Source organism: Sinocyclocheilus grahami, unplaced genomic scaffold (assembly GCF_001515645.1).
Source record: "Sinocyclocheilus grahami isolate Dianchi unplaced genomic scaffold, SAMN03320097.WGS_v1.1 scaffold13.1, whole genome shotgun sequence".
Lineage (NCBI taxonomy): Eukaryota > Metazoa > Chordata > Actinopteri > Cypriniformes > Cyprinidae > Sinocyclocheilus > Sinocyclocheilus grahami.
Window position 1 is genome coordinate 410,393 of NW_015505192.1, and position 16,080 is coordinate 426,472.

At 38.9% G+C, this 16,080-nt stretch overlaps 1 protein-coding gene across 1 annotated transcript in view; it reads right to left on the reverse strand.

The window, feature by feature from the left end:
- Positions 1-15,314, reverse strand: part of LOC107599342 (integrin alpha-5-like) — a 65,162-nt gene extending 49,848 nt beyond the window's left edge. The window contains exon 1 of the mRNA XM_016290908.1: positions 14,938-15,314. Within this exon, the coding sequence (XP_016146394.1) occupies positions 14,938-15,134 (197 nt within the window). The 5' untranslated portion in view covers positions 15,135-15,314. The remainder of the gene's footprint in view (positions 1-14,937) is intronic.
- Between the last annotated feature and the right edge of the window lie 766 nt (positions 15,315-16,080).

Here is a 16,080-nt window from a genome sequence, read left to right on the forward strand (position 1 = left end):
CCAGGCCCACTGGGTAATAAGTCAATGAGAAAACAAGAGCTGAGACTGCTGTTTTTCCCCCTGGGTTATCACAAACACATCCAAATGTTTAAACGCATACAGACAAGCATAGCCACGTATTTAAAAGCATGATCTCCAAGTATTCACATGTCAAAACTTCACAAGCCAAACAAACTCCTCAACAGAGAGGAATAAACAATTGTGGTTGGACAGGATGAGAGAAAGAAGCAGGGACAGTTGTTTAAAACTGCATTTTCACATTCTCTGAAGAAAATGTGAGTGCCAGAACGTTGCTATGTGGTTTCTAAGGTGCTCTGATTGGTGTTTAGCATGTCGCTGTGTGGTTGCTAGGTGGCTTCTTACAGGCTCAAGTCAAAACTCTCTGTATGATATTCTGGTCTCTAAATATGGCTTGATTACCTCTTTTTATGTACACAGTCAAATGTTTTGGTTTTTTGATGATTAAAATGATTTTGTTGTTGTTGTTGTTTTTTGAAGAAATTAATACTTTTATTCATCAAGGACACATTAAATGAATCAAGAGACAGAAATCTTGTGTTAAATTATATATGTTGTTACTATTTCAAATAAATGCTGTTCTTTTGAACTTTATTCACAGAATTCTAAATAATTGATCATGGATTCCACAAAAATATTAAGCACGGCCGTTTTCATATTCAAAATATGTTTCTTCAGCACCAAATCAGCATATTAGAATGATTTCTGAAGCATCATGTGATGATTCACTGAAATAAAAAATTTTATACTTCATAATATTACTGTATTTTATGGAATCTCGTATCCCCGACTGAATAATATCTAAAAAGTTAATTGCCACATTTAACTTACAATTCTGACTTTTTTCTAAGAACTGTGATATGTAAGCTCGCAACTGTGAGATCTATAGTCAAATTTGTGTGGCAATCTCACAACTGCGAGAAAAAAAAGTCAGTTTATCTTTCAAATCTGACATTGTAACTCGCAATTGAGAGTTCACATCTTGCAGTTCTGAGAGAGAAAAAAAACGGAATTGTGAAGATTTTTTTTAAATCTTACCGACCCTAAACTTTTGAACAGTAGTGTAAATCTACAGGATTTTTTTTCCTGTTTTATCATCTGTCAGGAGAAAATTATAAGAATGATAATTTAGAAAAGTAATAGCATATTGTTTCTTGAGATTTGACATTCGAAACAAGCTCTCTGAAAAGTACCCAACAGTTAGACGGCCAATTCCACAGTCCCTGCTCTTCTAATCTGCGTCTAATTTTCCAAGAGCCGGCATGGATTGGTGCAGTGCCGCCATGACCTCATTGTCTGTAAACTTACTATCATCTTTCCTGTCATTAAGGCTGGTCCATTGAGAGACAGGGGATGGGGGTGTGGAGGTGTTTGTAAGAGGGCACAGGAAGAGAACACCCTTTCCTGCCCCCTGGGCTGGTCTCAGTGACGCGTAACAGAGGGCATCCTTACAAAGGCTGAATTCAGCAAACCCTTCGGTCAGCCATGGAAACTCAAGCACACTTTAGATGGACTGCAGAGATAGAGTCCTATAGGTAGTGCCAGATGACCACTTGAATTGAAAAAAGCAGAGCAAGCAGAAGACAGATCATTGACCTCATCCTAAATGAGAGGGCTGGATTTTCTCAGCTGTTATTTACAAAAAACAGTGTGTCTGGAGGCAAAGAATTGAAAAGTTGAGAACTTCAAAGTTTATAGCTTAAGGACCATCCTGTACTATGGAAATACATGGCATTTTGTGGCCACGAAGTCAAAAAAATACCATTAAAAGATGATAATGATTTTGATACTTGAAATAAAGCTAAAATAAATCAATAAATCTATATTGGATGTAAAGAAAACATGCTACTTTAAAAAAAACTGAAAATTATAAATATTGCATTTAGGTTAAAATACTAAAATTAAACAACTAATCCTGAAATAAAAATTACCAAAAGCTACATTAATAAATTAATAAATGACAAAAGAACATAATAAATTCCTTAAACTTTAACTAAAAATATAAAAATGAAAGCCAATTCATCATATTTGGAAACTAACTTTCATTGATTTGGGGTTTTTTCCTGTCTTTGCTAAGTTTTTACTATGCCTTGGAAGTCACGCAACACATTTTATTGTACAATGACAATAAAGGAATTGAATAATTTAAAAGGACAGTTTCCAAATCCTACACTGGGAGGAATGCCAGACAAAAAGGAAAAGGCCTGAACAATAGATCAATGGATAAATAGGGAGGACATTAAACGTGGAAATGTTTGTTGGGGTCACCAAATTTTAAGGCCACAACAAGTGGAGCACAACCCACACACACACAGACAAAAAATAAAAAAAATAAAAAATAAGAGCAGGCGCTCCATTTGTTTTGAAAAGGGGGGAACCAAAACAAAGCCTTTTTCCGGCTTGGACAGAGTATCCCATTTTTCCACCATATGCGTGTATGGACAGACGGAGTGTCCCAGAGGTGTTATAGAACCCCAGTTTAGGTGTAATGTCAATCCCAGATTCCTTTGATGGCTTTCTCCTGGGAATAAGGGCATCAAAATTCCCACTCAGCGATAACACCTACAGATAATGTCTGAAACTAAAATGTGAACAGGCTGGTCCACCTCATTTGAACCCCAGCACACTATGAATGAACTCAAGTGCACTAGTCTGATGAAATGTCATGTTGCTATGATGCATGTGAAATGCGTCTAACAGCTGCAAATTCACTAGCTTTCCCAAGCACTTTCACTCTTCTGCTCGAGTTCCTGGAATGCTGTACACTTCCACTACTGCTTTGGCTGACTGCTCACAAGTGTACAATTACAGTGCAGCTACAATCATTGCACTTCTGTTATGATCAATTACACAAATTTAGTCTCATTACAGTTGAGTTTTATCTTGAAAGCCACTGGAAGTTTCCACATAATGCAAAACCAGGTTATGTTTTAAAGATTCCAAGTAAATGTTTCAAATATTCATTCATTCAAATTAAAAAATTACACAACAAGGTTTCTGTTTAAGTAAATAAGACCTAAATGTACATTCAAATGTGCCGCTTTGATGCAAAATTATAATATACAAAACTCACCATCAAACATATTTAACAGGAAACTTAGAAACACAGAATTGCTTTTATCAACAAGTGGAAATAACTGACTTCCGCCTAACACTCAACAAACAGTCTAAATCGTGCCATTTTGATAACGATCTGAAAGAACTGTAACTAAGAAACAATTAGCATATAATGGGGGTTTATCTTAAGAGGGGATCTCATTGCTTTTAAATGTCCTTCTTTTCTCCACTAAATGCTTAAATGTTGGGCTAGCATTAGCATAATGATAAGAACCAGATTGCTCTTGTCTTAGATGCTAGCTTTTGTAACGGCTCCACATAAAATGAGAAAGACTTCAGGAGGCCTTCAGGCAGAGGGAATGCCAAAGTGAAGCTTACTTTAATTAAAACAATCTGGCCTTGTAAGAGAACAACAGAATGTTGTTTAAATTTTGCTATATGGAGAACACATTTTGCTTTAACTATTATTAGCATCTGTAAGTAGTTGTTGATCAGAATTATTGTTAAGGGCAGAGGTCATTGCCTTTGGAAGATGGATTTTTCAACAGTGGGCCTTCATTTGCTTACACTCATGTCTTCCTAAATCTGTATGACTGACTTCCTTCCTTCTGCGGAAGACAACAAATATATATTTTGAAACTTTTCAGTTTGCTTTTTGTCCGTACAATGAAAATCAATAGAGTCTGGTTTTGTTTTGGACCCCATTCACTTTCATTGTATAAAAAAAAAAAAAAACTGAAGCATTCTTCACAATCATTCAGACGCAAAGCACCAAAGAATCATTCACAACAAAACCAGGAATATACATCGATCAGGCATAACATTAACACTTTTGCTGCCAAAACAGCCCTGACCCGTTGAAGCATGGACTCCACTAGACCCCTGTATCTGGCACCAACTTGTTAGCAGCAGATCCTTTAAGTCCTGTAAGTTGCGAGGTGGGGTCTCCATGGATCGGACTTGTTTGTTCAGCACATCCCACAGATGCTCGATTGGATTGAGATCTGGGGAATTCGGAGGTGGAAGATGGATTTTTCAACAGTGGGCCTTGATTTGCTTACACTCATGTCTTCCTAAATCTGTATGACTTACTTCCTTCCTTCTGCGGAAGACAACAAATATATATTTTGAAACTTTTCAGTTTGCTTTTTGTCCGTACAATGAAAATCAATAGAGTCTGGTTTTGTTTTGGACCACATTCACTTTCATTGTATAAAAAAAAAAAAAAACTGAAGCATTCTTCACAATCATTCAGACGCAAAGCACCAAAGAATCATTCACAACAAAACCAGGAATATACATCGATCAGGCATAACATTAACACTTTTGCTGCCAAAACAGCCCTGACCCGTTGAAGCATGGACTCCACTAGACCCCTGTATCTGGCACCAACTTGTTAGCAGCAGATCCTTTAAGTCCTGTAAGTTGCGAGGTGGGGTCTCCATGGATCGGACTTGTTTGTTCAGCACATCCCACAGATGCTCGATTGGATTGAGATCTGGGGAATTCGGAGGCCAAGTCAACACCTCAAACTCGTTGTTGTGCTCCTCAAACCATTCCTGAACCATTTTTGCTTTGTGGCAGGGGCATTATCCTGCTGAAAGAGGCCACAGCCACCAGGAAACACTGTTTCCATGAAAGGGTGTACATGGTCTGCAACAATGCTTAGATAGTTGGTGCGTGTCAAAGTAACATCCACATGGATGGCAGGACCCAAGGTTTGCCAGCAGAACATTGCCCAAAGCATCACACTGCCTCCGCCAGCTTGCCTTCTTCCCATAGTGCATCCTGGTGCCATGTGTTCCCCAGGAAAGCAATACACACAAACACGGCCATCAACGTGATGTAAAAGAAAATGTGATTCATCAGACCAGGCCACCTTCTTCCATTGCTCCGTGATCTAGTTCTGATGCTCATGTGCTCACTGTTGGCACTTTCAGCTGTGGACAGAGGTCAGCATGGGCACACTGACTGGTCTGCCTCTATGCAGCCCCATATGCAACAAACTGTGATGCACTGTGTATTCTGACACCTTCCCATCAGAACCAGCATTAACTTCTTGAGCAACTTGAGCTACAGTAGCTCTTCTGTTGGATCGGACCACACGGGCCAGCCTTTGCAACCCACATGCATCAATGAGCCTTGGCCATGACCCTTTCACCGGTTCACCACTGTTCCTTCCTTGGACCACTTTTGATAGATACTGACCACTGCAGACCGGGAACACCCCACAAGAAACCCAGTCATCTAGCCATCACAATTTGGCCCTTGTCAAACTAATTTTTCACTTGCTGCTTGATATATCCCACCCACTAACAAGTGCCGTGATGAAGAGATAATTAGTGTTATTCACTTCACCTGTCATCACCTGTGGTCATAATGTTATGTCTGATTTAAGGAGGAAAAAAGGCATCAACACCCCTTGTGGTATCTCTGAGAGAGACAACCAAGACAACTCCAAACAAGATGCAAACATCATTCTCGGTGTGGCTCTAATTAATCTAATTGAGTTAGTCTGAAAATCCAGCTTGAATGTGTTACCACTAAAATGCTAAGCTTGCTAGATACTCACCACTGAGGCAAAGGACGTCTTAACAGTTAACCCATTGCTTGTGAGGTTTGGTAATCAGACCAGAATTAAAGCTATAAAAATGAATTGGCGCACCACATATACCATCTACTTAAGTTGTGGTGAGAAAACTTCAGGTGAAAGATGCTGATAGAGCAAAACTAATGCCACTAATAGTTAAAGGCCATCAGATGGCAGATGCCTTAATTTCCACCACCTTCTGCTTAAAACATTCTCCCACCCATTCCACACTTCATTATCGTCCAGCTGTTTAACTTATGTCACTCGAACGCTTTTATAAATGCTTAAGCTTGCCAAGAAACCATGCTGGTTGCGAATGAAGGATTTAAAAAAATTCCAATCAGACTAAACACACAAAACCTCAGTCTGCCACCATTACATGGCAATGTAAATGGCACAGACAACTGCATGAAAAACAGAAAGGAACAGGACATTTTCTGGGAAGCTTTGTATACAACATTGAAACTTATCAGTGCATTACTGTTTAAAAGTTTAGAGGTATTACCGTATTGACCCGAATATAAGACAATGCAGTGCGTGTGATCGCGAAATCGAAAGTGAAAGTGACCAGCGCGAACACTCATTCAAAAGAGATTTAAATACTCCACATACTGAGAGCGGCTCCCTAATGCAGCAAAATTATATATTAGAATGGAGTGGACACGAAAATCACGGGAGCGAAACGAATGTTGCAGGAGCAGGCGGCAATGGCCAGAGATTCAGTGAGAGCAAGATTAAGAAAACAGCCAAATCCCGGACATTTTGGGCGATTAAGAAATCCTGCCCGGACGCATTTTTTTAGGTCCAAAAAGAGGACATGTCCGGGGAAAATAGGACGTATGGTCACCCTAAGCTATATGTAACGGGCTGTGCAAACAAAATGCATTTTTGCATTCCATTTTCAGATGGGGTCAAATGATGTTACTAAAAAGCACATTATTTTGTGTATTTGGTGTAATGAAATGTGTTTATGTGGTTTAAGGTTAAAAAAACACATTCTGCACACATGCCCTCGACTGTTGATCTGATAAATGCCCCCACCCCATTTTACACAGGCAGATTTTAAATGTCACCACAAAAAACCATTTCCTCCCAAAGGATATGGTTCAAATCAACATCACTACACCTAGATCTAGAGCACTTGGCTTGATGTGCAAAAAGCCAGCTCTGCACTACCTGCTAGGCCAATTAATGAACTAACTATCAAACCAGAGGAGTGGAAACATAAGAACAACATGCTAAAAGGTGTATTTTAAAGAAGTGAAAAGTGAGAGCTAGGTTAATTTTGATGCATTTTTACTCTCAATGCAGTTTAAAGAGCACTTTTTCCACTTAATTATGCCTAAATGAAAACAAAAAGATACTTTTGACATAAGTGTAAAATCATGTTCATCCATGAGAAATTGGCATCCAAAAACCCATTCTGCCCACATGGTGGTGCCATGTTGAGATCACAAGGCTAGCAAATGACTATTCTCTTCATCTCAATAAACCCCTAATATTTTCTTATGGAATAAGAGCCAATATTCTTACAAATAGGGCTTTCAGAAACAATATTTGAAAGCAACATTTTTACCTTTGCATTTTATAATACATCCATGCCACTAGGTGTCAGAATTAAGTTTGAAACTACTGTTGTATCCACTAGAAAAAACATCAACTTGGTGAAAATCAGACAATGGCTTTGTCTAAAATTGCATACTCTTTGATTAGGTACTTATTTTAAATGAGTAGTTAATTTGAGACTGTTAAAAATGTATGTTCTATAAAGAATAGATGCGTTTAGTATGAATGTCATGCAGGCATGACACCTACAGCGTCAGTTGGGTCATTTCATTCGCAAATCCTCACCCATGGCCTCATGGGAAAGTAAAGTGTCAGGAAGTAGTAAGTCATCTGGGTACTTTTCGCCCACAGTTTTATGAATATCGTGAATTCGGAGTCGGACATGCTACTCTTCTCAAATACTGTTTTTCACCAAATACATAGCAGTGAAATATGCCATTTCGGATGCAGCCAATATGCTGATTTTAGGTAAGGATATGATGTTCCCACATTAATACTGTATAAAAGTTTACACTTCAAAAAAGCAAACAACCTTCTGTAGGAGAAAATTGTCTGGAAAATGCATCTAAGAAAGTACAAGCCATGTCATTCGACTGCAAGCCACATTTTCGTATGTGACAGGACAACAATTTAAACCACCCCATGACATTTTCATAAACACTGTGGTGTGATTTTACCTCTTAAATCTCTTGATACCAAGTTGTAACCCCAGCCCCCAAAGAGCTATAATTCACACATTCACAGAGACCAGAAAACATCCCAGTGTGAGTTGCAACTGTTGGCCATCGACACCTCTGAGGGAGCTTTCTCAGCATGGAGTCCCATCTTCACAGCTGAAAAGACTAAGAGGGGCCATCAGATGCAAACAATTAGCATCAATCGCTCACCTTTGCATCCTATACCTCACATCCATTGTTTGTAATCCTGCAGGCAATAAACAGGCCATCTAAATGCTGGCTGATTGTATATTCACTGTCATTGCCAGCCCAGCAGGGGCCTGATAAACCAAAACAGAACAGATCCAGATGATAATGATCTTCCCAAAATGTACATCAGGAACAATGGAGATCTGAAGTAATCCATGCATCAACCCCAGGCCATTGTGAAGCCCAAGGGCAAAGCGTCTGCAAAGTTGACTGGGCCATTTGTTCTACCGTGACCGAACACATGCCTGTTTTTCCACCAGGGCACATGTACACCCTTGCACACAAGAGCCTATTATGCGAGATTGCCAGGTCCAACGAGGTCATAAAAAGCAGACAACTTGTCAACGGCAAGGACAATCTAACCCACAGCCCCAATCAGCTAAGGTTGCACCCAAATATTGGACTAGCTATAATTTTACAACAGGCCAATCTGATTGACACCACCATCAGAGCCAAATGTCATTGGGCCAAAAGATCTAAACAAGGTTTTATCAAGAAGCAAAAGAGCCAAAAACATGAATAAATAAATAGAGATTTAAGTCACATGGAAAGGTTTCGCTACTGAAAACAGCAAACCTTTCTACCGACGCACAAAGGCCTCTATTGTACAGACTCCATGGAAAACACTAGTCGTCGCAGGGAGAACCTGGGTGAAGAATAGCTTGGCAGCCAGTGTACACACGCCAATCTCCAGCTGGATGCAAGACTACAGACAACGGACAGCCTAATCCATGAAGAGTGAAAATGATAAATAGCAAATGAAACCCTGGTAGAGCTAAAGTAGGTATCTTTATTTAGCAAAGGCAAACTGAGCTCAAAGACTGAGGTAAATTTTGATCTAGCAATGACCTTCTTAGAGAGAGTAAACTTTGTAAGAATGATGTCCACAGGTGAGGACGACTTACTGTATAATATATCAGAGCCAAATCATCTATGACATAATTCCAATGTACTGTTCTGTACAAACACATGGCATAAGACCAGGGGACAGATTCATGAAATGTTCTTTGGAACAAAATTCTTCTTATCTTCAAAATCTTTATTATTCTCGAACTAAAAGTTTGTATTCCCCAAAATACTTTAAGAATGTTCTTATCTTTCTTCCCTTCTTGAAGGGAATGTTCTCAAAATCATCGTAAATAACTTCCTAACTTCGGATAGCCTTCAACTTATCTTAAACCCAAAAGGTACTACTATAAAATGTTAAAAATGATCATGAGGTGCTTGCTACTTAGAGGTTAATAGACAGACAAAAAAAATAAATGTAGGCCTATCTTTTTTTTTTTTTCCTTTAGATTTTTGTGAATCCAGTCCCAGGAGGTCATTATCAGAAGAGTGCCTAAGGGTTTGACAGCCAACGCAACTTGGTAAACCTCAACTTTGCAAATCTTTTGGTAATAAAACAGACGGAGGTAGGTGAGAAAGTTTTTTTTATGTTTTTACAGTAATATTCCTGCCATTGTGGCTGTAAATGTGTTGCCTTTGGCCACTAATGCAGACAGTCCAGCTCCTCGGATTCAACCACAAGCTTCAAATGGTCGCCAACAATCATCAAACACCAAAAAAAAACGTATTTTTGAACATCATAAACGCAAAAGGAATTTATGCATAGGAATACATAATTCTCTGAAAACAACACTTATCATCCGGAGCTACACAAATCCCAGCAGGAACAGAGATGGTGTTTGGTTTCTATTGTTTTTGCAATCCAAACATTTCAAATTAAGCCATTTCGTTTTCTGACATTCAACCCTACATCCAGACCCCGACCATTGCCCTTTCATCTTCTTATCCAAAAGTAAAGACAGAGAGTGTGGAATGTGGTACACATCACCCTTTTGTTAGCAAGAATAGATTTTGGGTCTCTGATGAGAACATACAAGGAGACACTTGTTGAAATAATCACCCAAAAGACTTTCAGAACAAAAGTCAAGTTACCAAGTAGGACAACCACAGTTCTTTAGGACTAATTCGGTTTATATACCAGACCATCCGGATGAGGCCCTTACATAGGAACTGCACTGTTCTTCTCTCAACATTCAAGAACCATAAATTTGTCTTCCATGTATACAGCTGTAAAGCCCCCTGACACCAAGATCATGAACTCTGTCCTCGGGCAGTTCTCTGTGGTGGTCTGCACAAGGAGTACTATTCTCCTCAGACCTATGTGCCCCTTTGGGACCAGACTATCAGGAAGTGGACGAGGCCAGGAGTGAATGTCTTGTAAAAAAAAGAAAGATTTAGAGAGCGAGAGAATGAGAGAGAACATGCAGGATAGAGAGTTTATACCTGACACCAAATTCTTAATTTTAAGAGAAAGAACAGTCTTTAGACAGCTGGCTGCCGCTGTTCCAACGAAGTTTGGACCACATCGACTATGATTTCACTGAAACATACATGAATCAAAGTTCTCCTCAGACCTATGTGCCCCTTTGGGACCAGACTATCAGGAAGTGGACGAGGCCAGGAGTGAATGTCTTGTAAAAAAAGAAAGATTTAGAGAGCGAGAGAATGAGAGAGAACATGCAGGGTAGAGAGTTTATACCTGACACCAAATTCTTAATTTTAAGAGAAAGAACAGTCTTTAGACAGCTGGCTGCCGCTGTTCCAACGAAGTTTGGACCACATCGACTATGATTTCACTGAAACATACATGAATCAAATCACTACTTTTTGAAACCCACAATAATATGGAGGCACTCCAGTGGATTTTAAACTCCTTTAACTTCTAACTATTTGGCATGACGTAATTGAAAGGTCCAAAACTACATATTTTTAAATGTTGGGTTGTCTCAATGATTAGTCAGCTAGTCAGCTTTAAGGAGGCCCATTCAGGATGGAATTTCTCAAAGGCATAGTAAGCCAAGTAAATGGTAGAAAACATTGGCACAAGCAGTATCTACAATCTAATTAGGCTCACGATGCTTTTGGGCAGGGGTCTCCAAACTTGGTCCTGGAGGGCTGGTGCCCTGCAGAGTTTAGCTCCAACCCGAATTAAACACACATGAACCAGCTAATTAAGGTCATACTAGGCATTCTAGAAACTTCCAGGCAGGTGTGTTGAGGCAAGTTGGAGCTAAACTCTGCAAGACACCAACCCTCCAGGACCGAGTTTGGAGACCCCTGTTTTTTATGAAACACAGCCCAGACCTGGTTCTAAGGGGGTTTTCCATAAAATGCATGCACAGCCATTCAATAGGGTAACTGTCAGAAATTTTACAAATAAATATACTAAATAGTTAAAATATAATGCAATAAATTACTTTTTATTTCATAGATGACTTTAAGGGAATGTGTTACAAAAGACAAAAGTGTTTTCATAGGACTGGTACTTTAAAGAGAATCTAACATAAAATTATTCCTAATTCCTAAACTTTTAAGCACTTTTGGTAAAAAGCTAAAATAATACGTTTACAAAAATACAATAAATTAATTTAGTCAGTCAATTTCAGTAGCCTATAGACAGCTGTTGGTCGACCTACAGCACCAGAAAACGAAGAAATACACATTCTATCAAACGCCTGGGAAGAAAACTCTTGATATCGTACATTCTTTCACCCCTTCACTCAGCCTCTAGTTTGAGGCCCATCCATCCTCCTCCACGACGACATCTCGGGAGTGAAAAGTTCAAATGAAGTCATTTCTCTCTCACTGAGAGAGCTGCCTCTTGCCATGACTTCACAGTTCATAAGAATGAGGCCAAGATACCGTGTCAGGGGGCATACGGTCTAGAGTATTAGATTGGAAGTACAGGGTAGAGTTTAAATACCATGCCGAATTACATCATCAGAGACCCAGAACGGAGAAACACACGCTTACACACGCACTCCTCTGACTCATTCAACCATGCGTCATGCTCTAAATCATCTGCCGCTTCTAAATTTCATCTTCGCCAGACACACGATGGCAGACTAAAACAATAGCTGGAGGGTCTGCCTTAGAGAAAATGAGCAAAGAAAGACAATAAGAGACTAAATGGAGAAGAATGGAGAAGTCTCACTGAAAATAACATCCCCAAGAAACCAGATCCAGCGTGAGCCCACTCGGACTAAAGCCCCTCTACAGCTGTGCACGACCAGACACAGTCCAGCAGACAAACACAGATGGAGATGGCTGATTGTGGCATGTTCTAGTCAGGGCATGCATGAGTTGATTATTACTGCAATCATACAGTGCTGCACAGCTGTCTGCAGCTTGAGAAATGAGTAATGCAGCCAAAGGGCAGGGAAACCCAACAGATCAGCATTGTGATTGAATGGTATGCCTCATACTCTGTGATTTCCCCCTTTTTTATCACCTCATATGGCCACAAACATCATATCTACAGGTGAAAGGTGATCATGTGGTCTTGCAATCAAAGCTAGATTATATTTACCATAACTGCTGCTCCATTCAACAACATTCGCCATTCAAAGATGTTCTGAAGGCAGACTACAGGTATTTGGGCTACATATAAAAGCACTTGTACATCATATTGGCTTTTGGGGTAACATTACTAATAAGTAAGTACTTAAATGGATAGTTAATTCAGAATTCGGTCATAATTTACAAATGGAGTTTCAAACCTGTATGACTTTATTTCCTTTGTGGATAACAAAAGAAGTTATTCCTAAAAATGTCTGTTGTTTTTTTTTTTGTCCATACATTGCAACAGGGTCCAATGTTGTTTCGGACTCCTTTAGGTTTCATTGTATAAACAAAAACAGTTTAAACACTCTTCACAATATCTTATTTTATGTTCCATGAAAGAAAGTCTTACAGGTTTTCACCAACCAGGTTTTCATTTTTTAATATCTATTAGGATACCTATAAATATTAGCCAAACAATGAAGTGTCCCTTCAAATCAGTTTTTAACACTCTAGATGTGAGTAATGTGACTTATCTACATCACTGAAAAATTTCAGGTACAAACAAACACAAAGTGGATATCCACAATATCAGAGATGCCTAACTTTTGGCTTTTTTCCCCAAGGGTTACTCATAATCTAGCAAAGGTCATCTTTGAAGGGTTGGAGATTCTCCTGTTAGATTATGTAGAAGGTTTTTAGTGACCATAGCACATGCAATCATGGAAAATTATGGGGGGGGGGGCAATCTTCATTCCCCTTTAGGAGAGCTGGTACCTTACCATGACATCATTACCTCTAGTCAAGTCCTATTTATAGAAAAAACCCCAGCGATGCCACTGCGGATAGTTAATTCAGAATTCGGTCATAATTTGCAAATGGAGTTTCAAACCTGTATGACTTTATTTCCTTTGTGGATAACAAAAGAAGTTATTCCTAAAAATGTCTGTTGTTTTTTTTTGTCCATACATTGCAACAGGGTCCAATGTTGTTTCGGACTCCTTTAGGTTTCATTGTATAAACAAAAACAGTTTAAACACTCTTCACAATATCTTATTTTATGTTCCATGAAAGAAAGTCTTACAGGTTTTCACCAACCAGGTTTTCATTTTTTAATAACTATTAGGATACCTATAAATATTAGCCAAACAATGAAGTGTCCCTTCAAATCAGTTTTTAACACTCTAGATGTGAGTACTGTGACTTATCTACATCACTGAAAAATTTCAGGTACAAACAAACACAAAGTGGATATCCACAATATCAGAGATGCCTAACTTTTGGCTTTTTTCCCCAAGGGTTACTCATAATCTAGCAAAGGTCATCTTTGAAGGGTTGGAGATTCTCCTGTTAGATTATGTAGAAGGTTTTTAGTGACCATAGCACATGCAATCATGGAAAATTATGGGGGGGGGGGCAATCTTCATTCCCCTTTAGGAGAGCTGGTACCTTACCATGACATCATTACCTCTAGTCAAGTCCTATTTATAGAAAAAACCCCAGCGATGCCACTGATAGAGGCATTGCCATCCGCTCACATCTAAACATGCACACACACTTCAGGCTTGCACTAAGCAAACACTAAACCACACTTTTAGGACTGTCGCTCCCCAACTGTGGTGATACGCTTTGATCTAAATGGCAGTGCACAGACTGGGTTGGGATTGTAAACAACAGTTGGGGGATACCCCTGGTTTCATTGCCCCCTGTACTGAAAAGTGTGAGCTAACGCTGAGCTCTAGTAGACTTTAGTACACAACGAGTCTATCGGAACGAAAGGGAAACACATTAAATCAATGAATGAACTAGGTTAAACAAGTTTGGCTTTCAACCCAGAACACCAACCCAGACTCTCGGGCCAACCCGGGGATCCCCTGAGAATTGGAAAAAGTTTCTACTTAAGCTAACATTACTACAATATAAAATACATATATTGGGCTACAAAGTTAGAAATTATTTAAATAGTTAAAAATGTCCATCTATGACCCTTCCCTATGGACCCCTGGAGTACATTCAGACATGCTTGGTTAAAAAAAAAACATATTTCATCACAATGATAACCTTTCTTGGATTTGAATGACAATAACCCTTCATACTAATGCATTGTACATCATACTGTGGTAAAACACCCTATTCTGAGGCCACAGAGGTGTGTCAGTACATTATAATTTCTGAATTTTGTAAGATAAAAGTGCATATGAGCAAAAATTACATCAATGCAGTCACAGCAGGATAGACAGCAATAGCAGGGTGGACAAAAACACTAATATGTGGCATTTAAAGTTATTAAACAGCATTTAAATTGTCTAGTTCGTATAATTAAACAACTCTACGTTGGCAATGATTAGTGAACTTGGGTCTAGTTGTACATTTCTTTGAATGCACGCCAAGTCTCTTTACTTTCAATATGTAAAATCAAAGAAGGAAACCAACCTTGAGTCAGTCATGTAAAAGTCCACCGAGTACCCGAAGTAACTACCGTTCGGTCCGGTATACACCGCTGGGTTCTCCACATCCAAGTTGAAGGCAACAGACAAAGGTAGAAGAATCAACAGTGAAAGTCCCATTGGAGAGCAGCTCGGGTTGTGTGAAGACGCTGAAGTCTTTGAACGGTGCTTTTTGGAGCCCATTGTAATCGATATGTCACAATCCACTTCTTTATAAAAACTTCTCTCAGAACAAAAGGTGGCACTTGAGCAGAATCCTCCTGAAGATGCTGCCTTCCGCAAATCTCATGCCTTAGTGAAGCGTATCAGTCTGGTCGTTATTTCTCCAAGCGCTCTGGTACAGACAGCCTCCGTCTATCTGTCCCCTTCTCTCCCTCCAGCTTAATTGAAGGAGTATTAGGAGGAGGTTCAGTTCTTCCACTCGTGACAAACTCCCATAGAGGTGGAGCTAAGAGCACAATTCACAAAGTGGAGAAAAAAGAAGAGCGGTACAACATTGAGTTAGATAACTTAATTAATCAAATAAGAAGAAATGCATTGAATAAAGCAACGAGATCAAACGTACAACAAACAGACAAATAGTGAACTATACAGACGCTGTGCAGATTAATTTAACCATTTAGGTTTATGCATTTTACATTCTGAAACCTGATATTTACATTTTATTATATAATACATATAATTACATTTTCAATTTAATATTTTAATCATTCATGTTGCACTGTGCCATCTAAAGCTAAATTAAATTAATAAATAAATCATTTGTATATTGGGAAAAAAACGAAGACACACTTACTTGTCCTTGTAGAGTTCATAATATCCTGAAAGGATGATGTCATGACTGTTTTTACTTATGGTTTACATAATTTAATGGTTTGATGCATAACCTGGGGACGCATCATCAAGCAAACAGTAAATTCTAAAAAAAAAAATTAAACATTACATAAAAAAAATTCTAGCTTAAACAAGAAAAATATTTTAAACAATTGAACATTTGTGACCTGTTATCTGTCCACTTGAAGGACTCTTCGCATAGTTGTCAAAGATAGCTGAATGAATGATTAACCCTTTAAACAATGAAAGAGCTGTTTCCAAAGTCCTTTATCCTCCAAAAAAACGATCTCCAAAC